This window comes from Chrysemys picta, chromosome 1 (genome assembly GCF_011386835.1).
Source record: "Chrysemys picta bellii isolate R12L10 chromosome 1, ASM1138683v2, whole genome shotgun sequence".
In the NCBI taxonomy this organism is placed as follows: domain Eukaryota; kingdom Metazoa; phylum Chordata; order Testudines; family Emydidae; genus Chrysemys; species Chrysemys picta.
In genome coordinates, this window is record NC_088791.1 from 28,939,832 (window position 1) to 28,964,599 (window position 24,768).

The 24,768-nt window shown below is 39.5% G+C and overlaps 1 protein-coding gene across 5 annotated transcripts in view; it reads left to right on the forward strand.

The window, feature by feature from the left end:
• The window catches only part of PIK3CG (phosphatidylinositol-4,5-bisphosphate 3-kinase catalytic subunit gamma), a 51,307-nt gene extending 27,052 nt beyond the window's left edge, over positions 1 to 24,255 (forward strand). For 3 of the 5 annotated variants that reach the window (XM_042848609.2, XM_042848611.2, XM_042848610.2), the window contains exons 6-12: positions 5,343 to 5,489; positions 6,342 to 6,432; positions 10,559 to 10,689; positions 12,357 to 12,468; positions 14,682 to 14,839; positions 16,370 to 16,402; positions 21,466 to 24,255. In XM_042848609.2, the coding sequence (XP_042704543.2) occupies positions 5,343 to 5,489; positions 6,342 to 6,432; positions 10,559 to 10,689; positions 12,357 to 12,468; positions 14,682 to 14,839; positions 16,370 to 16,402; positions 21,466 to 21,747 (954 nt within the window). In that variant the 3' untranslated portion in view covers positions 21,748 to 24,255. The remainder of the gene's footprint in view (positions 1 to 5,342; positions 5,490 to 6,341; positions 6,433 to 10,558; positions 10,690 to 12,356; positions 12,469 to 14,681; positions 14,840 to 16,369; positions 16,403 to 21,465) is intronic. The other 2 variants (XM_005292362.5, XM_065554161.1) reach the window with 1 other exon arrangement.
• The last annotated feature ends 513 nt before the right edge of the window (positions 24,256 to 24,768 follow it).

Genomic DNA, 24,768 nt, shown 5'->3' on the forward strand with positions numbered 1-24,768 from the left:
CTTTTTTGTCCATAAAGTCCTTTCAATAGTTTTAAACCATTTTTGATGAAACCCCTGTGACTGCAGATTGGTGAAATTCAATGACACTTGGCACATTAATAAACTAAAATTTATTAAGCAATAAGACCTTAATTTAACTCTAAGCCATTAGTTGGATTTGTTTCAAATCTAGGCTATTTCAATCTTATATATAATTGCTTAGTTTTCCATTTACAAAACACTTCCATATAGGTTTTTACTTCCCAATGCAATTTATTTTACTCTATAATTAAACAAAACTTTTGGATAAAAGCGTTCATGGTTAAGATTAATTTCTTATATTCACTGATCTTTCTTGGTGCTGGGTTGATTTCTGCTTCCAAAGCGCACAGCCATCTGAAAAAGAAAACACAACCTATTGTGGCTCCTATTTGGAGCCTCTATATGGTTTTAATTAAATAGCATGTCTTTACATTTGTTTTATCTCTCTTATAAAACACACTTCATGTACCATGGGAATATTCCATAGTGCATCTCTCACCCTTTATTTGCCATAAAATCTTGTTAGCCGTGTTAATTTTCACATCAAATGTAACTGTTTTGTGAATAAAAAGTTTCCATGTACCCCTATGAAAGCGATTGTCTGATTACTAGAGCCACCTTAAGGCTCAGTGTTCAAAACATTGCTACTCCTCTAACAATGCTTCCCGCCCTCCCATACACGCCTTTGCTGTTGCTCCAGAGGTGTACTGTCTCTTTAATTTTTCATTCTCACCCTGCAGCTCTTTCAGCTGCTGATTCATTACAAGAGGATGCAGAGTCTCTCACTACTTTCTTGGTTCTGGCCATCCCTGCCACAGCCGCAACCATGTCCTCTAGCCCTTATTTAAAAAGATGTTGAACTTCATAAACACATTGAGGTAACAAAGCCAAATGATACAAGCTACGTGTGTTTGGCTTGAGCAGGCGGGTTGGGGGAGAAGGATTTAGCAAAGACTACCAGCAAACCTTGGCAGCTGCTCAAAAGTGCCTGTCTGCTTTTGCAACTTTGAATGAAAGATTGAAATGGATTTTTAGATCTTTAGGACTTTTAAAAGCCAATTAATTTTTTACGTACAAAGTAGGGTTTTACAAACCAGGAGTGTTTGTTTAGGTCCTTAAAACCTTATGTAATTTCTCAAATATATTTGCATTTCTTTTAAGTATTTTAATCAACACCGCTTGTTTTGCTCTAATTATATTTTACAAACTGTACCCTGACTACATTCCCTACTTGTACATTTGGAGGCAGCTAAGTTCAAATGGAAACGCCTAATTTCTTTTTAGTGATTTTGACTAAATTGTTCATAGTCCAATGACTCAAATCAGAGGCCTTGGCTACACTGGCACTGTACAGCGCTGCAACTTGCTGCGCTCAGGGGTGTGAAAACGCCTCCCCTCCCCCCCCCCACAAGCGCAGCGAGTGCAGCGCTGTAAAGCGCCAGTGTAATCAGCACCTGCAGCGCTGCATGCTCGCTCGCACGCTGCAAGCTACTCCCCTCGGAGAGAGGGGACTACACTCGCACAGCGCTGTGAATTCTCATGTGTAGCCAAGCCCAGAGTGTCTCTCTGCCTACAGCAGTCCTTTACAATTGATTATTTACAGACCATTCAATGGCCATTCTCTCTCAGAATGACTGTAAAGATTCCTGGGGACAAAAGCATAGTGGTGGTAGTTGTCACCACCTGACCTCCTCTTGTGTAATTTGTTTGACTACCAGGGTTCCACCAGGCAAGACTGGACCAAGTTGTACTGCTGTAACCAGATTTTGTTATCAAACCAAGAATTCTCTTTTCCCTTACTGAATATTACACCCAATACCTTTACTATACCGGCCTGCTTAATCCTCTCAGCACTCTAACGTTTTTAACATCTGCATAAATATTCCCTTTAACCCCTCACTCTCTCTTTCCTTAAATCACTTACTTATCTCCCAAAGTGACACATTTCTCAGCCAATTTCTCTTAGGAATACGAGCTTATCTTTGTGATTGTTTGCATTCATTCTTTAGCTACACTTACTGTTCTCTTCATGATCTCCCATTGGTCTTATTCTTTAAAGTTTCAGTAGCATTCAACATACCTTTGTCTGTTCTGCCAGGCATTCCTTTCTATAGGAATCCAAAGTAGCTCCCTCTATTCCCTGTATGTTACTTAATTTCTCTTTAGGAGAGACTTCTGTATAATAATTTAATAACATCTTTTTTTGTTTCTTTTTGTTGCATTTCTTGTCTAACACTATTTATTGGAGTTCCTTTTCTACCTGGTTCCAGTCTCCCCTTTTATTTAGGGGAGTCCATAGGGACCTCCTTTAGATCTAACCCACTCCTCCAGTGCCCTGGAAAGCTGAAATTTAAACCCTTCCAATACCATTGCTAAACTTCTGGGTTGTGATCCTTGCAAGTAAAGCTTAATAATATAATATAATATATAATAAACTATACATTACCTGCTCCAGACAAATGGAATCTGAGTCGTTGAACTGCTATATTGGTGTTCTCCTGAGACCTCTTCCACTCAGTTCCCCAAGAACTCAGTTTGACTCCAGTCTTGTCACTCAGGTTCCTTCCTATGGCATACAGCAAAGCTATGTTGACGACAAGTGTAGGGGGTGGGTATATTATAGGGCATACCACACATCCAAAGTTACACAGCAAAACTTTACCTTATACGGTAACTCCTCACTTAATATCATCCCAGTTAATGTTGTTTCGTTGTTACATTGTTGATCAATTAGAGAACATGCTCGTTTAAAGTTGCGCAATGCTCCCTTATAACGTTGTTTGGCAATCACCTGCTTTGTCCATTGTTTGCAGAAAGAGCAGCCCGTTGGAGCTAGCTGGGGGGGCTTGGAACCAGGGTGGACTGGCAGCCCCCCTATCAGCTCCCCTAAGTTCCCTGTGCCGCAGCCTCCCAGCAGGCTATCAATTGCCAGGCAGTTCAGCTGTCCCTCCCGCAACTGTGGTATGCTGCTCCTGCCCTCTGCCTTGGAGCTGCTCCCCGGAGCCTCCCGCTTGCTGTGCAGAGGTGGGGTGGAAGAGAAGTTCTAATGTCAGGGTGTCCCCCTCCCTACCACTCTCACCCTCCCCTCTGCTCCTGTACCTCTCCACAGAGCAGGGGGAGGACACAACAGGGCTCAGGATGGAGGGAGCTTGCTGGCAGCAGCTGCTGTCTCAATTTGCTGATCTACTTAAAAAGGCAATGTACTTAGAGTGGGGTCAGCGTACTTAAAGGGGCAATGTAGGTCTCTCTCTCACACACTGTGAGACACACACACGCGCACACACATACACACACATCTCTGTCTCTCTCTGCCATGCTGTGTCTCCTCCCTCCATTCCTGCTGCCTTGTAGAGTGTGAGGCTACATTAACAACAATGTGTTAATCCTCAGACGAGGGCTCAGACGAGTGCTAGTTCATCATTTAGCAGTAAGGCATTCCCTGGGAAATATCCCACCCTCTGACTCCACCACTTCAACCAAGCTTCACAATCGCTGTGTATACTATTAATTGTTTAAAACTTATACTGTGTGTGTGTGTGTGTGTGTGTGTGTGTGTGTGTGTGTGTGTGTGTGTGTTTGTATAGAGAGAGAGTCTCTTTTGTCTGGGGAAAATTTTTTTCCCTGGAACCTAACCCCCCTATTTACATTAATTCTTATGGGGAAATTGGATTCGCTTAACATCGTACCGCTTAAAGTAGCATTTTTCAGGAACATAACTACAACGTTAAGCGAGGAGTTACTGTATTCCTGCTTATCTTAGCTAGTACAGACATCCTGACTACAGCATACTGCTTGGTAAGCCCCATTTACATCTTAACCTTCCATTCACCTTCCCAGTCATGCCCACTAAAAAATGAGGCAAGTTACTTACGTCAAGCCAAGCCTACAGAGAACACTAAAGCATGAGGAAGGTGATTTGCTGAAAGTCTGTTGCAGAACTAGGAATAAACTTCCAGTTCCCAGTCCTATGTTTTATCCATAAAAATAACTAACTGGATTTTTTAATTTTATTTTCTAAAAGGGAAATTACTGAGATGGTGGGAAAGTGTTACTGCAGTACTAAGCTTGGGAATTCAAGCACTTAAAAATCAGGACGATCCAAAAAATTAAGTCGTCTCTTGCAACATTAATTCATCCATATCTTGCATGTATGTAGCAATTCCTGTTTTCTTTGTGCAGTGTAAACATATTAACATTAACATATGCATATAAGTTTACATTGAAGAAGGCAATCAGGAATAATACATGTTACATGCCATATGTGCAATATGCCTCAATTAACTTTGTTGGAAAAACAGTAAATAAGTTTTCTGAGTTTCAGTGCTGGATTTCACAAGCTTGAAATTGCATTAACAGTCTTTTTTTTATTTTTGTATTTTATACCTGATTACATTAAATTACTTACCGCTGTCATACTGTAAGAATGTAGGCAACACATGTTTTGAGGGGTGGGTTTTGGAGGTAGGAGTTGTGGTTTGTTTGGGGATTTTTTGTTTTTGTTTTATATACGGTAAATACTGTGGTCCAGATCCACAATGTAGCTCCACTGATGTCAACGACTTCTAAACTAACTTACCTCAGCTGAGGATCTGCCCAAATACATGTTTCTGTGTTCTCTACCATAAATTGGAAATAAAATAAAATGCAGTAAACAACTAATAATTCTTAATATTGTAGAGACTTGATACAGATGTGTACTTACAATTGATCTAGCTTCAGATGCCCTCAAAGATGTAATTTTCTTGCTCAAAGTCTGTTCATGCTTTTTAAAATACCATGTTTCACTGATGTTTAAAATAGAATCGAACAGAATCCAGAGACCTAGGACCCAATTCACTTACAATGAAGTCAATAGGAGTCATTTTTTTGGGGCGGGGTGGTGGTAATTAAATGTGTGTTTCTACTCTGCAAACTAACAGTAAAACTGCTATTGTGGGTTTCCATACTTACTGTCTCCCTATGATTTCAGAATCTCATATTCTTGGTTCACAGTTTAGAAGATGGTGCTGTTGGTTTTTTTTAATGGCCAATTCTATAAATTTAGCCTGTGCTCTGAGTCAAGCTGGGTTCTTTCCAGCTCATGCATCATCACTAGTATTAAAAATTCTGCAAGCTAAATTAGGCCTTCTGTGGTAACTGAATAACACCTTTCTCCCCCAACCTTTAAATGTGTTTCCACAGGCATAACTGATTTGAATTTTGTAAACAATGTGTTGATGATGCATAAAAAGCAATAGAATCTGCAGCTAATTCTGTTAGCTGCATTGACTCTGCTGTGCCAACAGGAGTAAAAAGCTTAGAAATGAATTCATCTTTTACAGATTGAAAAATGCAAAGTAATGGCATCCAAGAAAAAACCACTTTGGCTTGAATTTAAATGTGCAGACCCCACAGCCCTATCAAATGAAACCATAGGCATTATCTTCAAACATGGAGATGACCTTCGCCAGGATATGCTTATTTTACAGGTATGATTGCTAAACTGCTATGTGATATGTATAAGAGCCACGTGAATAAAGTATTGTTTGAAAAAAAAAAAAAAAAAAAACCTTTTCCTGTCAAAAATGTATGTAAATTGTATTTATGGTACACTTGGAACATGAACTTATTATTTATTAAATCATATTATGGTACTGCTCAGAGGCCCCAACCAGGACTAGGGCCTCATTTTTTATGTCCTATTGGTACTTTATATCACCTTTGCACCTCATTCCTCCTGTCCTAGTCCTCCTGCATGCATTTGGCTAGATGATAGAATTGAGACTCTGAGTTTCTTTCATAAATTTCACACTTTCACTATCCTACAAAATTAATCTGTCATTTTGGCCATTATGATCCATTTCCCACTAAAGGAAAAACATATTTTTTGTAAACTTACAAAGGTAAAAGACACTGACAGATTGCATTTCTCCTGTATGACCTTGCTGGTTGGTCTGATGGTGGTGTTCCAATAGACCAGTTTACCAATATGAGCATTTTCTGAGGATTTACATAGAAGTTGGTGTTTCATAATGTGGTCAGGTCTTGTCTCTTAAAATAGGGCATACAATAAATATGTATGTTTTATCAGGGAGAGAGACATGATGTGAAGACAGGACTGAGAGCCAAGAAGTATAACGTTCTAATTCCAGTTCTGCCACTGATTGTCTCTGTGGCCTCAGATGGATCATTTTATTCTTTCTGTCTCAGTTTCTCCATCTGTAAAATGGGATAATCCTACTGACTTGTCTCACAAGATTCTGGATAGGGTTAATTAGTTGTTTTGTAAAGTGCTTTTGAAGATGGAATGCTGTAAAAATGTGTATTGTTTTTATGACTAGATTCTTCGAATTATGGAATCTATTTGGGAAGCAGAATCCTTGGACCTATGTTTGTTGCCATATGGTTGCATTTCTACGGGAAATAAAATAGGTACAGTACACTTGATGAGATCAGTAGATTGCAGAATGTCGTGGTGGTAACAAATCACAAAAATTGTACATAAAGTTTATATTGTATGTCTCTGTGTAAGTCATGGCTCTAGGGTGAGCCTTACTTTTGACCCCTCTCTCAGTCATGGCTCTAGGGTGAGCCTTACTTTTGACCCCTCTCTCAGTCCCTCCCTGAGTATTGCTTTCAAGTTGATAGGTCCAGCATCTGCATGTCTCTGAGTGAAATCACCAACTGTGTTTACCCGAACTGGGTTTGGCCCCTGCTATACACTTCCCCTCGGGAGCTGTGATCAGTATGACAATGCAATGACGCCAATCAGCTTCTTCAAAGCAAAGTGTTATTTATTTGTCCATAGATACACAGCAATCAGAGAAAGAAGGGTTAAAACAACATGAAGCCCATACACATATTATCTTATCAAAAGCTTCACATTTTCCCCGAGATGTTGGTAGGCCTGACATATCCTTGGTACCCCCCACTCTTCTGGGAGCCAGGTTACAGTCTGTTTTTCTACAGACCCTGTTTTTCTCCATCTCCCCTGAGCTTCAGGGGGTGTCTCTTTTTAAAACCAAACCGGCTTCTTTGTTCTTTCTGTCCATGTGCTGTCCCCCACTCTCCCCATTGCCAAGGGAGTGTTGTGTCCAACTTTGACAGGGACAAAACTTCAAAGGCCTTGACACCAGTATTATTTGTTGAACAATGATGATGGGAGCTGTCTAAGGCTTGGTCTACACTGGTGACTTCTGCCGGCACAGCTATGTCACACAGGAGTGGTAAGAGGTGTGACTCCTTACTGACATAGTTATGCCAGCAAAAGCCCCTAGTATAGATGTAGCTATCCCAGCAAAACTGCACGTTTACTGGGATGGCTTGTTTCACTTGTGAGGATGGTTTTTACTATTCCACCACAAAATGCAGCTTCGCTGGGATAGCTACATCCACACGAAGAATGCTTTGCCAGTATACTTATACCAGTATAGCAATACTGGTAAAGTGATCCTAGTGTAGACATGGCTGTAGCTTGATCGTCACTTAAAAGTTTTTCCAACATAGCTATGTTGGTTAGGAGTGTGAGAGAAAAAAAAAAGAAGTCACATCTCTAACTGACACATCTAAAAATCCCAGTGTGGACAAACAGTTAAACCAGCAAAAAGTTATACCTTTTGCACTGGTGTCGCTTATTCCATTTGGGGAACAGGTTTAAGCTTTGCTGGCAAAAGAAGTCTTTTGATGGTACAAGCTGCATCTCCACTACAGGGTTTGTCAGTATAGCTATACTGGCATTCCTTTTTAAGTGTAGACAAGGACTAAAGTAATTAACTTTGGTTTCCTGGAGACATGCAGAACTTCCCAGGATTGAGTTAAATTTTTGCATCCACATAGCAGATAACAGCATGATAGTAATCAAATAGGCAGAAGTCCACATAATATTCACAAAAAATAATAAAGGTGTTTCCCACATTCTTCACAATACACTTTTTTTTCCCCTTTCCTTTCCCCCCTGCAACAGAAACTGCTTTATCGGCAGAAAAATATGAAAGCAGTACTGCTAAAATTAAGAATTCTCTAAAATATCTCTAAAGTAATTTTTCTAAAAGTTAAAAATATGTGGCATAGAGAATATGTAATGTTGCAGTGGAAAGACTTCATCAAGATTGCTTTAAGGTCACCTGCATTACTCATTCATGATTTTGTGATTCCTGAGCAATGCAGCAGTCCCAAATTCATGCTTATTAAAATGCAAGATGTTGCAATATAAAGGGTATTTCTCTTTCTTGATACACATTGTTTTTAAAATCAGAGATTACTATTCAAATTATATCAAATGAAAATCAAAGGAAATTAAACATGAATGATATTTGAAAATATTACTTGATACATGTATTTTAACATTAACTGTTACTGTTAAAATGTTTTCAAATTTTGCGGCCTCTCCGTTAGACCATTTTTTTTAGAAAACGTATTATTTTCCAGAAACTATAAGACTTAATTTTATTGCATATAAATTTATTTTAAAACTATCCAATAACATAAAAATAAAATTGCAGGGGGAAAAAATCTGCCATGACTCTCTCTGCTTTTATGGGTTCTTAATAGGTTGCCCATTTTTTATTTCAAGAAAATATATTCTTTCATACTGTACTTCCTATATTCCCTTTTCCATGTGATGGATCTAAGAATTGTGCACCCCTCAATACCACAAAAAAGGACATTGTTGGTCAAATGAGGGGACAGTCTCCGCTCATTACTGTATGTTTTCTCAGGTTAAACTAGTGTTCTTCAATATGTGACTAGTTGGTGCACCACTTCAAGGTCTCCTGGAGGTTACATTCTTTTGGACCAAAATCAGAGGGTCATGATAGGCAAGTGGTCTGCCAGAGCATTCACTTGCGGATTTCCCCAAATCTCATTCTTCTCCCCACTGGTATTCAACATATATATGAAGCTACTGTTTGTGAGCCAACACAGATTGACGTTCCAGCAGTATGGAGACTACTCAGATCTAAATTCCATTAATATCAAATATAAAAAAGAACCATCTTTCAGGTTTTTCAGTACCTGGATGGAGAGCAGCCAGCTGAAGCTGATGATGATTTTGGTGGGAAGAGGGAAGCACTTTGAAGGACTCGCTTCATGTGTAATGCCTCAATTTGCTAAGGGCGTCTTCTTTAAGATTGTTAAGTTTGCAGCCTTGGGGGCCTCTGCATTCCTCTTTGCTAATGAATGCCCAAACAGCCCGTGCTCTAAAGAACACTATCTTTAATGTATTGCTGGCCAGAAGGCTGCATCTTATTGTGTCAGACTCAGATGTGACCAGGGTGATCCATGTGCTTATGACCACTGGATGTGATTATTGCTGATCATTATACCCGTGAATGAAGCTGCCAACTCTGAAGAGGCTCCATCTGTTACAAAGTATAGAAAGTACCTGCTTAGCAACACAGGTTACCAGAAGCACATCAACCCAGTGCTCTCCTCTCTGCACTGCCTCCCCATGAAACAGAATCAAATTCAAGTGCTTTGTCCCAGCAATCAACACCCTCAATAGGATTGGCCCTAGCAACCTAAGAGATCACCTCTCCCTCCGACTGACTTCCCAGGATAGCTGTGTTCCACTGGAACCACAAAAGAGTTGACCAACAGAGGGAGGCTTTTGTACACAGGAGAGGGAACTGTCTTGATAGCTGGACTAAGAGACTGGAATTCACTTCCATGAGAGAGAAGAGTGGCTGTGAACATCACCATGTGTAAAGCAAAATACAAAATTCATTATACTTTAACTTCACTGTCTCGTAATAAGCAACACTTCTTCAGATGAAGTGAGGTTCTTACCCACGAAAGCTTATGCTCCCAATGCTTCTGTTAGTCTAGAAGGTGCCACAGGACCCTCTGTTGCTTTTTACAGATTCAGACTAACATGGCTACCCCTCTGACACTTGTCTCGTAATAACTGTATTACTTTAAAAAAAAATAACTACACACATGCTCAGAATGAAATAGTTATTTCCTCCCAGTAGGAGGATTTGGCCGAGAGTATAGGGGGAGGAAGAGATTGCTATGTTGTCTTTCTCTTATTTGTGAGGCCCTCAGAGACTATGGTAACAAGTGCAGGATAAGAACCTAGACAGATAGAAATGTGTACTCAGGCAGAGCACGCAGGATGCTGAGCACAGGAGTGTTCCCCATGCTGCCAGAAACTTGAGGCAGTGCAGGGAGCACAGCACAAAAGAACTGGAGCCATCAGGATCTCTCCCAGGGATCGGAAAGGGAAAGAGAAAATAAAAATATCCCAATATTCCTTCCTAGTAGCTATGTGTAAGAGCAGGGGTGAGGGGAGATAATGTATCAAATAGTAGCACAGAACCACAAAGCCATGGATGATACCCTGATACTACATTTGCAATATTTGTACTGTAGTGTTGCTTTGAGACATAATGACTTTGAATTGTGACAGTGCAACCTCCTAATGTAAATATCTCAACAGAATATAAGACCTTCACTCTGTGACTTTGTGGTTCTATGAAATAATACGCAGACCGCATTGGTTCTATAAATATAAGTGTTTTAGAAAATAAAATTCTTATTTCCTCTTTGTCTTTTGTAGGAATGATTGAAATTGTGAAAGATGCTACAACAATTGCCAAAATTCAGCAAAGTACAGTTGGCAACACAGGTGCATTTAAGGATGAAATACTAAATCAGTGGCTGAAAGACAGATGTGTGATTGAAGAAAAGGTGAATTCTTAGACACTTTTGAATTGGATATCAAAAGCGCCTAAGTGATTTAGGTGCACAAGTCCCATTGAAAGTCCCAAAAGTGTTCTCTAACACACACACTGCATCCTCTTTGTAAATTATTCTGTTTTGTTGTTGTTTTAAATTGGTTCACAGGTTTCATTAACATAGTTTGTTTTTCCTTTAAAAATAAATTTTACTGTGTGTTGTAGCAGAACAAGAACTATGGTGTGTATGATGGGGTGTCATGTAACAGGGCAAAAGGAAAGCTAACGTCATAATCCTGAGTAACAAGGTGCTTTTTTATCCCTTTTGTTGATGGTATTTGGAAGTGATGCATGGTGAGCTGATTAAAGCAAGCATGGTTAGGCCTGGTCTACACTGCGGGGGGAGGGAGCTAAGTCAGTCTAAGTTACGCAACTTCAGTTATGAAAATAGCATGGCTGAAGTCAACATACTTAGAGCTACTTACCGCGGTATCTTCACTTCAGTAGGTCGACTGCTAATGCTCCCCCGTTGACTCCACCTACGCTTCTCGCTCCGGTGGAGTACCGGAGTCGATGGGAGAGTGCTCGGTGGTCGACTTATCGTGTCTTCACTAGACACGATAAATTGACCCCCGTTGGATCGATCACTCCGGAGGTAAGTGTAGACATGCCCATAGGAAGACTGTAAAAAGCAGCATGGTTTAGGGTTAAGCACAGGACTGGGAGCTAACACTGGCTTTCACACTGATTTGCTGTGTGGCTTTGGGCAAATCATTAACTCTCTGCATGTTTTTTTCCTCTGTAAAAGTGGGATAACAATATAAATGGAGCTCACAAATGTATTGTGGTAATTAATTAATAAGGGCCTGATTCTGCAAGGTGCTGAGTGCAGTGTAGGATCCTGCTCTTAATGCCTATACCGAGATTTGAAGGTGAAGTGTTCTATATAAGCCAGTGGTTCTCAACCCGCGGTCTGCGGGCCACATGTGGTCCAATTAGGACACAGCTGCAGCCCAGCTGTGTGCTAAAGGTCACCAGGCCCTGTGGTGGAGTATGGTTTCCTGGCTGCCTGGTGCGGCAGGGTCCGGGCTGCCTGGCAGGGTCCGGGCTGCCCAGCCCGGCGAGGATCCGAGGTCTGGGGCTGCCAGCCGGCCCCACGGGGTACGGGCTCTGGGGCTGCCGCCCAGTCCCACATAGCAGGGGTCTAGAGTCCAGAGCTGCCACCCGGCCCTACAGGCTCTAGGGTTGGGATCGCCATCCCTGCACAGCGGGGATCCGGGATCAGAGCTGCCCCCCGGCCCTACACAACAGAGGTCCGGTCCAGGGCTGCCGCCCGGCCCCATACAACAGGGATCTGGGGTCCAGGGCTGCTGCCAGCCCCACACAGCAAGGTCTGGGGTCCAGGGCTGCTGCCCGGCTGGGTCCAAAGTCAGGGCTGCAACCCAGCCCTGCATGGCGGGGTCCAGAGTCCCTGCACCCCGGCTCCCCGTCCAGAACTCCACTCCTGGCCCCATCTGTGGAGGGGTCTCTGCAGGGGATTGAGGGGGTGCACCGTGGTTCTCAACCTGCGGCCCAGGTAACAGATTGTGGGCCACATATGTGGCCTACAATGATAAATAGTTTGTGAAACACTGATATAAGCAATAGAATGTTCTTACTTTTATTCTTGCTATTAATTAGTTTCAGGCAGCAGTGGAAAGATTTGTTTATTCTTGTTCTGGTTACTGTGTGGCAACCTTTGTACTTGGAATAGGAGACAGACACAATGACAACATTATGATTACAGAATCAGGTGAGGTTTTTTATGAATGACATACTTAAAATAGGGACTGGGTATGTTTTATTAGACATGTTTTTTAACTGATATTTAATTAATATTTACATCTTACTCATAATTCATCATATCCCTGTACTTTTTATTTATTAACATTAGTATTTAAACCGACTCACAGATATGTAAGACTGCACTGACTGGAAGTTAGGGTGGAAATGTTTAATCGTGTAACATAAATAGGGTTGGTAACATTTTTATTGAAGTGCATAGATTCTGTGCTACTGGTATAGCTGTATGGACATTTATTTCAGCTGTTTTTCCTGTATATTTTTTTTAAATGTATGTAAAACCCACATTCCAAAAAACTAAAACAAAATCAACAACTTGAATACCCTAATTCTACCATCAGAAACATGGATGCAACTCTGGTTGGGCTTAATGAGCATAAGAACGGCCATACTGGGTCAGACCAAAGGTCCATCAAGCCCAGTATCCTGTCCTCTGACAGTGGCCAATGGCAGGTGCCCCAAAGGGAATGAACACAGGTTATCATCAAGTGATCCATGCCCTGTCACCCAATCCCAGCTTCTGGCAAACAGAGGCTAGGGACACCATTTCTGCCCATCCTGGATAATAGTCATTGATGGACCTATCCTCCATGAATCTGTCTAGGTCTCTTTTGAACCCCGTTATAGTATTGGCCTTCACAACACCCTTTGGCAAGGAGTTCTGGAGGTTGACAGTGCGTTGCATGAAAAAATACTTCCTTGTGTTTGTTTTAAACCTGCTGCGTATTAATTTCATTTGGTGGCCCCTTGTTCTTGTATTATGAGAAGGAGTAAATAACACTTCCTTATTTACTTTCTGTATACCACTCATGATTTTATAGATATCTATCATATCCCCCATTAGGTGCCTCTTTTCCAAGCTGAAAAGTCCCAGTCTTATTAATCTCTCCTCATATGGAAACCGTTCCATACCCCTAATAATTTTTGTTGCCCTTTTCTGAACCTTTTTCAATTCCAGTATATCTTTTTCGAGATTGGGGACCACATCTGCACGCAGTATTCAAGGTGGGGGCGTACCATGGATTTATATAGAGGCAATATGATATTTTCTGTCTTATTATCTATCCCTTTCTTGATGATTCCCAACATTCTGTTAACTTTTTTGACTGCCGCTGCACATTGAGTGGATGATTTCAAAGAACTATCCACAATGACTCATCTCTTTGAGTGGTAACAGCTAATTTAGACCTATATGTATAGTTAGGATTATGTTTTCCAATGTGCATTACCTTGCATTTATCAACATTAAATTTCATCTGCCATTTTGTTGCCCAGTCACCCAGTTTTGTGAGATCCTTTTGTAGTTCTTCGCAGTCTGCCTGGGATTTAACTATCTTGAGTAGTTTTGTATCCTCTGCAAATTTTGCCACCTCACTGTTTACCCTTTTTTCCAGATCGTTTATGCATATGTTAAATAGTACTGGGCCCAGTACAGATCCCTTTCGGACACCACTATTTATCTCTCTCCATTCTGAAAGCTGACCATTTATTCCTACCCTTTCTTTCCTATCTTTTAACCAGTTACCAATCCATGAGAGAAAGCAGAATTGGGCTGTTAGTGAAATGGCTTGGTTTCCAATGAACTCAAGCATTTATATACCTTTATGAAAAGATCCTGCGGAATTAGTGAATATATAATATAGTGTATCTTTGTTATAGATATCTATATCCTGGTTAAAAAATAACTACAGAAAGGGTTGTATTATGTATTAAATCCTAAAGGAGTAATTTCTGTGGAACCATGTTTGTTTCATCTCTATTGTATTTTATGGGGGCTTTTCCACAAGGGTATGGGGTGATAAGGATTTAAGACACAAGTTTTCATGGTACAACTTTTTTTATCATGTGACTTGTCATATATATGTTATAAGGTCCCAATAGTAATAATGCCACTAAGAGAAATGGATAAAGATCTAGAAGTTCTGCCTGCTTATTAAGGGATGCAAAAAATAAATTTGAACAATAAATATTTTGCTGCGAGGCTATGATGATGTATAAAAAGGAGAACAAATAGTCTGTTCTAGTAAACCAGAGTTATATTATAGTAAACTAATGTAAGATAAACCATAACAAGGTTGCTATCCATAGTATTATGGATGCCAGTGGAAATATTTGTCTGCTACTTATTTATCAGCCTAATCTTGAATTCTCTTCCTTATAAAGGTAATCTCTTTCATATTGACTTTGGTCATATTCTTGGGAATTACAAAAGCTTCCTTGGAATTAATAAGGAAAGAGTCCCTTTTGTGTTGACACCAGATTTTCTTTTTGTCATGGGAACTGCTGGAAAGAAGACAAGTCTGCATTTCAGTAAATTTCAGGTAAGGAGTCAATCTTCTGCTGTAAATAAGTTAAACAATGTTTTATTTTTTGAGACTAGCATTTAGTGCCTTAGTCTTCAAAATGTAAGACTTCCCTGTTAATAGACGGTATTGAACCAAAATCAAATTCTGGGCTATTTTATTCCTGAATTTATAACTAAATTATCAAATTACCTATATGATTATGGGAACTAGAATTCAAAAGGCACATACGGAGCTGCTTGGCACAGCATTACCCTGCAATGGAAATGAATGGGAAGACCTGTTACTCTATTTCATGTTTTGAATGGGATCACCCAGTATGACATACCAGGATACAGTCCAGACTAATGAGCAGCTGTGTCACCCTTGCCCTGCAACCTTGGGTGCCTTACAATGCCTTGCTGAAGTAGCTCCCACCTGGGCCACTCACAAACAGCCTTCTTGCAAGCAAACCACACTCTGAGTGTCTATGTGTAACTGCAGCCTGCCAACCACTCTGGGTAACACTGTGGCTCTCCCCAGCCTTGGTTATCCTGCCAGATGACCACAACACATCCCCAGTCCCAGATTTCCCCCCAGAAATATATGTCCTGTATTGCCCAGCCTTTTCCTGAACAGTATGAAATATTTTAACTCCGTTACTCTTTAAACGGAATGATATGACATTTTATTATCTCAAATAATTATTCAGGCACTTAAGTTTAAACACATTGGATTAGATGATACAGTAAAACAAGTTTATTAACTACAAAGAGATTAAGTGGGTACAAGTAATGAGGTATAAAAGTCAGAAAAATAACTATTTCTGTTTGGGCAGGGCTGTGGGGTTTGGAACATATGTTAAAAACATCATACAGGGCATTCTTATAACTTTACATACAATGTTGCCATACATTTTATCAGGACGATACTGACCATTACAAGATTTCAAATGATACCTTACGAGACATACCTTGGACAAAATTATTACAATAGTGATTAGGGTGTGAATACAGGGGTGTATTCTGTTAGACCCAGTTAATAGAATCATTTTCACTAGACCATTTATGTTTATTATTAAGTTTCAATATATATAAAATTAGAGAAGACTAATGGAATTTGCTAGAGTCAGCCATAGTGTGAGCAGGTGCTGTGCATACTTCTAACTGCTATGCCAGGACAGCTATGCCTGGCATATTCCTGATCCGCATGCCTATTTCAGTCCTGGAATTCTGTTTCTGAATAATTTCCAGTTGTCCTGAACCATGGCAGGTTTTGTAGTATTTTTTTCATATGTCCTAAGTGTAGGATAGTGTTTCCTTCTCTGCAGTTTAACAAGGAGGCCTTCCAAAATGGCTAAGCACATGACTTTGTAGTGTTTTATAGGACCTGCAGAAGAAACCTATTTAGGAGGCTTAAGAAAGATGAGATAATGGCTTCCAGTGCTGCTGCTGTGAGATGTTTAAAATGGGCATTTTGGGGGTAAAATTTTCTATATTTGAACATATATGTGTTGTTCCGTCTTCAAATAAGCTTTTCTGGAACAAAATTTTCATTTCTAAACACAAGGCAGCTGCCATTTTCCAACCTGTGCTTCTAAAAGTAAGTGAGGACCCACTGCTGGTTTTGAGCCTTTATTTTGAATCAAAAGCAGTTCCAGCATCATCTTAGGGTACGTCTACACTTACCTCTGGGTCCGGCGGCAGGCAATCGATTTTCTGGGATCGATCCCGGAAGTGCTCGCCGTCGACGCCGGTACTCCAGCTCGGCGAGAGGAGTACGCAGCATCGACGGGGGAGCCTCCCTGCCGCGTCTGGACACGCGGTAAGTTCGGACTACGGTACTTCGAATTCAGCTACATTAATAACCTTTGTTTGCGTACCTTAGTTCGAAGTGGGGGGTTAGTGGGGACCAGGCCTTAGTGTGAAGGGATTTCATTGCTCTAGCAGTGCAGAATTCCAAGTGACCTGCAGATCCACCATATTTGTAAGGTGATAGAACATTTAAAAGTCTAACTATTGCAAAGCCTTTTATAAAGCTAGGCATTTCTTGGCTGTTGGAAGATAGGAGAGTTGAACCCCCCTTCAAAGAAGGATTTGAACCGAACATAGCTGTGTACCAGAGCAGAAGTGCTGTTGCAGACACCGTGTAAGCTATGCATGAATGTGGGGTTCAAATGCCAGCGTGAATTGGTAGGTCATGTTCAGTCTGGAAGCAGCAATTAGATAGACAGCAGGAAAATATACCCCAAGAGAACTGTGAGACGACATTGTAGCTACACTGTACTGCAGTTCCCCAGTGTTGATGCACTGAATCAGTGTGAAGTGGCACATGGGACAGTATGACTTTCCCCGGGGTCTGGGAAGCTACACTACTGCAAAAATTCCTAATGAAGACAAACCTGAATTCTGGTGTGGGCCTTAAATCACAATCTTTCCCCGCAAATCTAAATTGCAGTCCTCTCAATCATACGGACATTGTTGCATGTAAGATGGGCAGTCTAATTTCCACTAGTGCCAATAACCAGATAAAAAGTAGTTAACCCGTTCATATTTTCTTGAACTACAATTCTGATAGTATAAACTGGTCAATTATTTATCTTTTCAAAATGTACAAGAGAGGGAGGATTTAGAGAGGTTTCTATAATTAAAAAAAAACGTAACTGCATTTGCAGTTCCGCAGTATTACAGTACTGTCTCAAAATTTCTGTTCTGTCAATGTTTTAAATGGCTTGTTGTCTTCAAAACAATAAAAAGAAAGTTAAAAATAAGGTGAGAACACCAAATAAGATACTTTTCTATACTAAAGCTGCATTTTTAGTTATACCGTTTTTTAAAAATGTGCAATATCTTTTTAATTTCAATAATGCTAGTGATCATAAGCTTTTGTAATAGTAAGTGTTTCATTTGTTTTGACTGTTGACTTTGCTTACTAGGTATTAATGGGAAAGGTTCATTATTGAGCCGTCATTAATTTTTAAGAGAACCTTATATTAATTTGATGTTCAGCCATATTGCAGTTTTATTCTCCAGAGAAATCTTCTGTAGTGTACTGTTCTGGTGTTTATTCCTCTTTAAAACTTCTGATTTCGCCCCTCTGTCAGTTGTTGAAGACCATAGCCACAGGTCATTTGGCAGATCTTAAAGAGGCTGTTAGTTAAAAAATAGTATCTTTGATAAAGAGTAATGCAACATAACATGCAGCTAGCTATTCTATTTCCAAAGTTACCAAGGGCATGGCAAACGTATAAAGCTAGCAAAAAAGACACATGGTACAATATTGTTTTGGTCGTTTCTATCAGAGCTTAACCTAAGTTTTGCATTTTGTATTTTCTGATAGTTATTTAGTGAAGTTAAGATGCGAAAGGCTATTAATTGTGTCTTGAAACTCTGTTTTGCTGAAAGCAATATTGACGCTTCTGTCTTTACCATAAAAGTTCAATTTAGAAGAGCAGAACTCAGATCTGAGAAGAAGAATATTTTAGTGCCCTTGTAGGTGAATTTTCTGGCTGCCTTCAATGCCTTTAGAATTCTGTCTTTGTTCTTAATGTCCAAGAGGGTGCCAGTGGTACTGAATTTTTCTTTTCCAGCTTTTTTGGCTGGGATCTCACAACTCCTTTTCATATATATATATATATATATAATATATATATATATAAAAAATGAGGACTTCTTAAAACAAATCAGAGGTTTGGTCCTCCTTTAATTTGCAGAAGCCTTAAGAATGTCCATTTCTGGTTTTACCCTGTATTTCTAGCATCTTGAGCCTTCTGTCTGCCGGGTGTTTTTTTATTATTATTATTATTATTAGCTTAGATATTTCACTCTTAGCATTTTGCTTCGCCCTGCAGGCTTGATAATGCTGTGTTATTTTTCTAATATTGCCTGAACAACTTCCTTAAGAGAGACCCTGTGGCTACCAAATCGTGTAGATAATTGTTAGGAAAAAGTGATAGGGGAAAAATACAACTTGTCTTCATTTAAAAGTACTAATTTGTAAAAGAAATTGTGTGTTGGGAAGAGTGGGTTTGTACAGTGTACATTAGAAAGATGCCAAAACTTCTAAAACAGTGGCCCCCAAACTTTTCATGTCGTGCCCCCCCCCACCTCTGTCCACCCCTCCACCCCCTGGAGCCACAGTTAGGCGCCAGGGCCAGGCATGTGGTCATGGGTGTGTGGCATGGACAGGGGTAAGGATGCTGGAGCCATGACCAGGCGCCAGGGGCTGAGGGTGGGGCTGCAGCTGGGGGGCAGGTCTGGGGCCAGGATTAGAGCTGTGGCTGGAAGCCGAGGCCGGGGCTGGGGGCAAGGCTGGAGCAGAGCTGGGGACAGAGCAGGGCTGGGTGGCACTCACTCCCCGCTTCCCATGGGCGCTGGCTGGGGCCCTGCCACACTCACCCTCCGAATGTTCCTCTGCGCACCCCACAGTTTGGGACCACTGTTCTAACTAATATCTTTTGGCCCTAAGAACTATCATTTGTCCCTTTTGTTGTGTGTTTGAGGGGATTTTTTTCTTTCTTGCACTATGTCTGTGTCTTCAGAGATCATGTCACTTTATTGTGCCTGCAAGGATACCCTCTGGTCTGTCTATAGCCATGTACCTGAAGCAATCTTCTTCATGTCCTCAATGCATACATATGCTGTTTTCACCTCTGTCTGCCTCTCTTGAGAGAATAGATATCGGCATCCTTTGAGAGTGCCAATTCAAAACTCACTTCAGATTATACGTAGACAATTAGCTTTAGTAAGTAGGTGCAGATTCTCAGAAATCTCAGTGTCCTTAGACTAAACGTGAGACCTGATGAAGCAACTGTTTCTTTATGACACCATTGTTCCTCTGCCCCGGCACCAACAATATTGAGATATAACATCCAGGGGAAAATAGTCTCCCTGGAAACCAAATTTCTTTGATTTCATCAACTGATACAACTATAAAAAGTGCTCACATCTCCTTCAAGGGGAAATAAATACACATTAGTTTTTGTGCCAAAATTTCCTTGTTTGAAATTAATATACAAAAGTAGAATTTCCTCCTTTCTGGTGTCACAGAAAGACAGTAATCCCCACAAAGTTACAGATGAAATGAGTTTTCTATTATAAACTCAACTCTGACCAACATAATCCATCCCTAACTTTGTCAGCACTAAACCAACTGATCGTAGATTTGACTGAAGAATGTATCTGGAAAAATTTAGGCAAATTGAGAGGTTTGGGAGATGAGGGTTTTTAAATAAATTCTCACTTCTGGAACATCTTCCTAACTTGTTTGGCTCTTGTCACTCCTACAGCTGTGCTGGGATCACTCTTTCCAAGGGATGCAGGGAATGAAAGCAGGATTTCCCCCTTAATGGTCATGGCTCCATAGTTAAGTTTATTTGTTAAAATGGGGTATCATGCTGTCTCTTACTAAGGACTAAAAAAACTAACCCTGATTTAAAATGAACACACACTCCAGTAGGATATTGATAGGATTTTGGAGAAAGTTACATGGAAATACTTTGATTGCTTAAGGAGCTTAAAATGACTTATTTTGAAATTTGTGGAAAGTCTAATCTTAAAGATCATTCATACACTTGGAAGTATAGACATTACCATAAAATTTAATTTTGATTTTTTATTTTCTATTGCTTGGTTTTGTTTTGATTTTTTTTTAATAACTATTCACTAGGAAGGATTTTTTTACCTCTAAGCTATTGAAATGTACTCTCAATCTTAACTCTAGCATTAGTGTTTTCTTGAATATGGAGATTCATTGCATTACTTTGCTCAATTAGTTTTGAGAAAACTATTTCTAAAAGTAAATGTAACACAAATTTAAATAAAATGAAAATGTTTACTCGTTAGTGTTTACTAATTAGTCACTTTCTATTATATAGTCTTTTGATTCATTGTACATTTATCCAACCTATAAGAACTGTTTGCCTTTCTAACGTTTTTAAATGATGTACCAATGTAATTAGATGGGGTATATAGGTACGTGATAAAGCAATAGTGATAGCAGAAAATATATTCTTACTCGAGTGAGTTCAGTATGGCAGTCAACACAAACAACACTCCTTCAGCAAAAATGATGCAACTTAAAACTAGAGCTGGTGAAAATGATAGCTATCTATCAACAAGATGAAACTTAACAGTGTTCTCCATTAAACATGTAATCATCTCTGTAAAGTTTATAGATATATAAAGAATATATAAATATTCCCACAGAAGTTCTGCTGAACTTGTTACAAAGTGAGCTCATTTGGATTCTCCCATGATAAATGGAAATGCTACTGAACTTAGAGAAAGATGGTAAATTAATGAGGTTTCTTTCATTGTTACTGGCAATTATCACACATTAGGAAAATTAAACTTAAATCCTCTTTTTCACTAAAAAGCTTATGTTTGATTAATTTATGTAATGCTGTTACAAAAAGCCCTTTAGTTTTTGCAACAAAACATGGACCCATTCCTCAATAGCTGCTAGTGCATCCAGAGCAATGGATGGGGAAGTTAGCTTAATGTTTCTGTTAAAATGAATAGTAGGGAAAATAAGTGTTAGCAATTGAACATGGTTGATTAGTACTGTGTAAATCAAAGTTAAGCAAGTTCCTAAATGAGCTTCCTAAAACCTTTTGTTTCAGTCTGCTCAGTCAGGTAACAACGAAACTTTTTTCCCTCGTGTAGGACATTTGTGTGAAGGCTTATCTTGCTCTTCGACATCACACAAACCTGCTGATCATTCTGTTTTCCATGATGCTAATGACTGGAATGCCTCAATTAACCAGCAAAGAAGATATTGAATATATCCGGGATGCTCTAACTGTAGGTAAAAACGAGGAAGATGCTAAAAAGCATTTCCTAGATCAGATTGAGGTTTGCAGAGATAAAGGCTGGACTGTGCAGTTTAACTGGTTTCTACATCTTGTGCTTGGAATCAAACAAGGAGTAGAAAAGCATTCTGCTTAATGTTTCTGTAAAGTAACTATGGATATAACTAGAAAGTTAACAAGTCTGGGTGTTTACTTACAGCTTATTAGTAATTGAACTATCAAAGTTGCCTTTTAATTTGCTAACAGTTTAAATAGGACTTCTAAAAATGGCAAACTGCTTTGCCCTGAACTTCAAGAATGTCAATCTGTTTCTTACAGGAAAAAAATGTTCTGGAGTTGCTGACATTGCAAATACTGTTTTTTATTTGTTAGTAGCTTTGCTGATGTGGCCTACAATTTTCCCATTTGTCTTCATTGTAGCTTCAGAAAAAGACAAAGCAGGGAGTGGAGCCTGGGAACTGAAACATGGGTACCCTGTGACTTTCCCCTAAATTATGCATGATTGTCAGGCCCTTCAAGATATGGAGGATTTTTATTTATTTATTTTAAATAATCTGATATGTAAGTGCCCCTACAGGATGTATACTTCTTCAGGAGGGCTTTATTACCAAGCATTCTTCACCCTCATTCTCCTTCATTCTTTCCTTAACTCCTTGTTTCCCCTTGACCAGGCCTGAAAGAGAGTCTAAGTTTAAAAATTAGATTGTCCTAGCTATGTTGCTCAGGGTTGTGAATAATTTCATGCTAACCACCAGTGTAACCACAGCTAGGTCGACGGAATTTTTCCATTGACCTACCTACCACCTCTGAGAGATGGATTAACTAAATTCGTGGAAAAAACAGTTGGTGGTAAAAAAATGCCTCAGGACCCATTTGTAAATGTTTATGGCTTGTGACCCAGTAAATAGTCTGGGGGTAGAGGCCCTGGGATGGTTTCAGTCAGATCCCGTCTCTTGGCGGGTTGGATCCTACCCAGCACTCACCCCACAGTGGTGGCTCCTGCAGCTCCTGTGCTGTAGGGCTGGCTGGGCTTGGCTCTGGGCGTTGCAACCTCCGAGGTTGCAGTGCCACTCAGGTATGGCCCCGCCTCCCTGACGGGATTAAATTTGTGTGAGTGGAGTTGTGACTTGGCTCATGAGGTTGCAGTGTCACTCACTCATATTTGGCCTACTTGAACTCCTGTCCTGTTGATAGCTGGGCCAAACCTGAGTGGTGCTGGGACCCCACAGGTTGCAGAGCTAGGAGGAGGGAGGCGAGCCCGGCCAGCCCTGTGGGACTAGATCCACAGGAGCTGCCACAAAACCCTTTGAAACATTCTGGTGATCCAATTTTGTGTCCTGACCCAAGGGTTGAGAAACTGGTCTAGGAAGAACCTTACATTACCATTGGTGTAGCTTCCTGAACCATAAAACCAAAGGCCTAATTGGCCCTTCCACAGAAGTACCCACAGAACATCTCCTTTACCTTAAAGTTCCTGGGTTTGCTCCGATAATTTTCTTTTAAGTTTAAGTGTTTCAGTTTTCATTTTTAAGTTTCTTTTTTAAATGAACATCCAATATATTATATTGAATCTTGATGCTTATATAGTTTTCTTGTGAAATTACTAGAATTCTGCCTATACATTAAAAGCTTTATAAAAGTAATTTCCTTGTTCCTCAAAAGAATCTTCTCTAAGAACAATTGACATTTTGCCAAATGTTTAAGAAGCCCAAAGGTTATTTATTCTTCAGTGACATATTTTCAGGTTATACCAATCAGGAACTAAATGTAATCTTTGAAATCATGTATATTTTGCTATTTATAGTGTTTGTTTTATTTTTAAAGTTCTTTTAAAATAATTGACTATTGCGAAGCTATTTATGAAAGGAATTAAATTGTTTATTTTTAATTTAAGTATAAACTAAATCTAAAGACAAGGAAATACTAGGAGCAAATATTAGGTGTATATTTTTAACTATTTCTCTAATAAGATATCTGAAAATAATGAATTGATCCTATTAATATAACAAAAAGCAAAACACAATTTATAGCATGAATTTTGCTTCTGACTTAAATTATTAAAATGCTCTTCCTGCTGATTAATTGATTTTACCAAAGAGAGAAGACAGCTTACAGTATGGCCTATTTGCACTTGTGCCTATGTAATTGCTTCTTTCATTACATATTGACACGGGTTCTATGTTAAACTCAGATGATCAATTGGATTTGCTAATTTCTGTTATTGTTTGTATCCATCATTTCACACTATTGCTTAGATTTCAACAAGAACTACTGAGAGTGCTCTTAAAGAATTTGTAATAAATATACTGTAGTTGGTATCTCAATTATGAGACATGTAGAGAATTTTTAGTTTTTAAATGTAGGTGTTTAATGGGTTGCTCTCCACAAAGGTATTTTTGATGTATACGGTAAATTTTGATGAGGAGGTCCAAAATGCTTACATGTTATGACATCATTTTCCATTCTATCACATAATGACCCTGTGCAAAATGGTTTTAAAAGCATGCTGAGGTGTAAAATGTATGATTAGTATTGTGTCTGTAATGTGATATTCTTGGGTTTGTGCTCTATAGTCCTGAAATGAATTGTCTCTTATTTGATGATAAATCATGAAATAAAAGGATTTATTTCAAAAATAAATAAATAGTCTTCTATTTCTCCAATAATTCAAAAAACTTGTATGGAACTTCTTGAAGAAATGCTATTCAAAGCCCAGCTTGGAGGAAATTTTTATTCTTAAGTCTAAAACTCTGCAAACAGCCCTCCCCACCCTCCTAATTCTAGGGACTTTGTCAATATGAAACAAAAGAGAAGACTCCAGTTTCATGATTATCCACCCTGAGGGCAAACCCCCATTTTCTAATGGGATTTTATAAACCCTGGTTCTGTTCTTTAAAGCAAATTTGATTTAAATTGTGCTATGATTTTAAATTAAATTCTCTGCTGTTAATATTAGTACCACTTGAGTCAGCAATATCTGAAACAATGGTTGCAATTTTGCCAGGTAATGCCATTCATAAGCAAACCTGTTCATGTAAATAAAGATCTAACAGCAATCTATCCCTGGGAGAGAAGTTTACAATCTACTACTAAGGCCTTGGCTACACTTACCCGGTAGTTCGGCGGCGAGCGATCGAACTTCTGGGTTCGACTTATC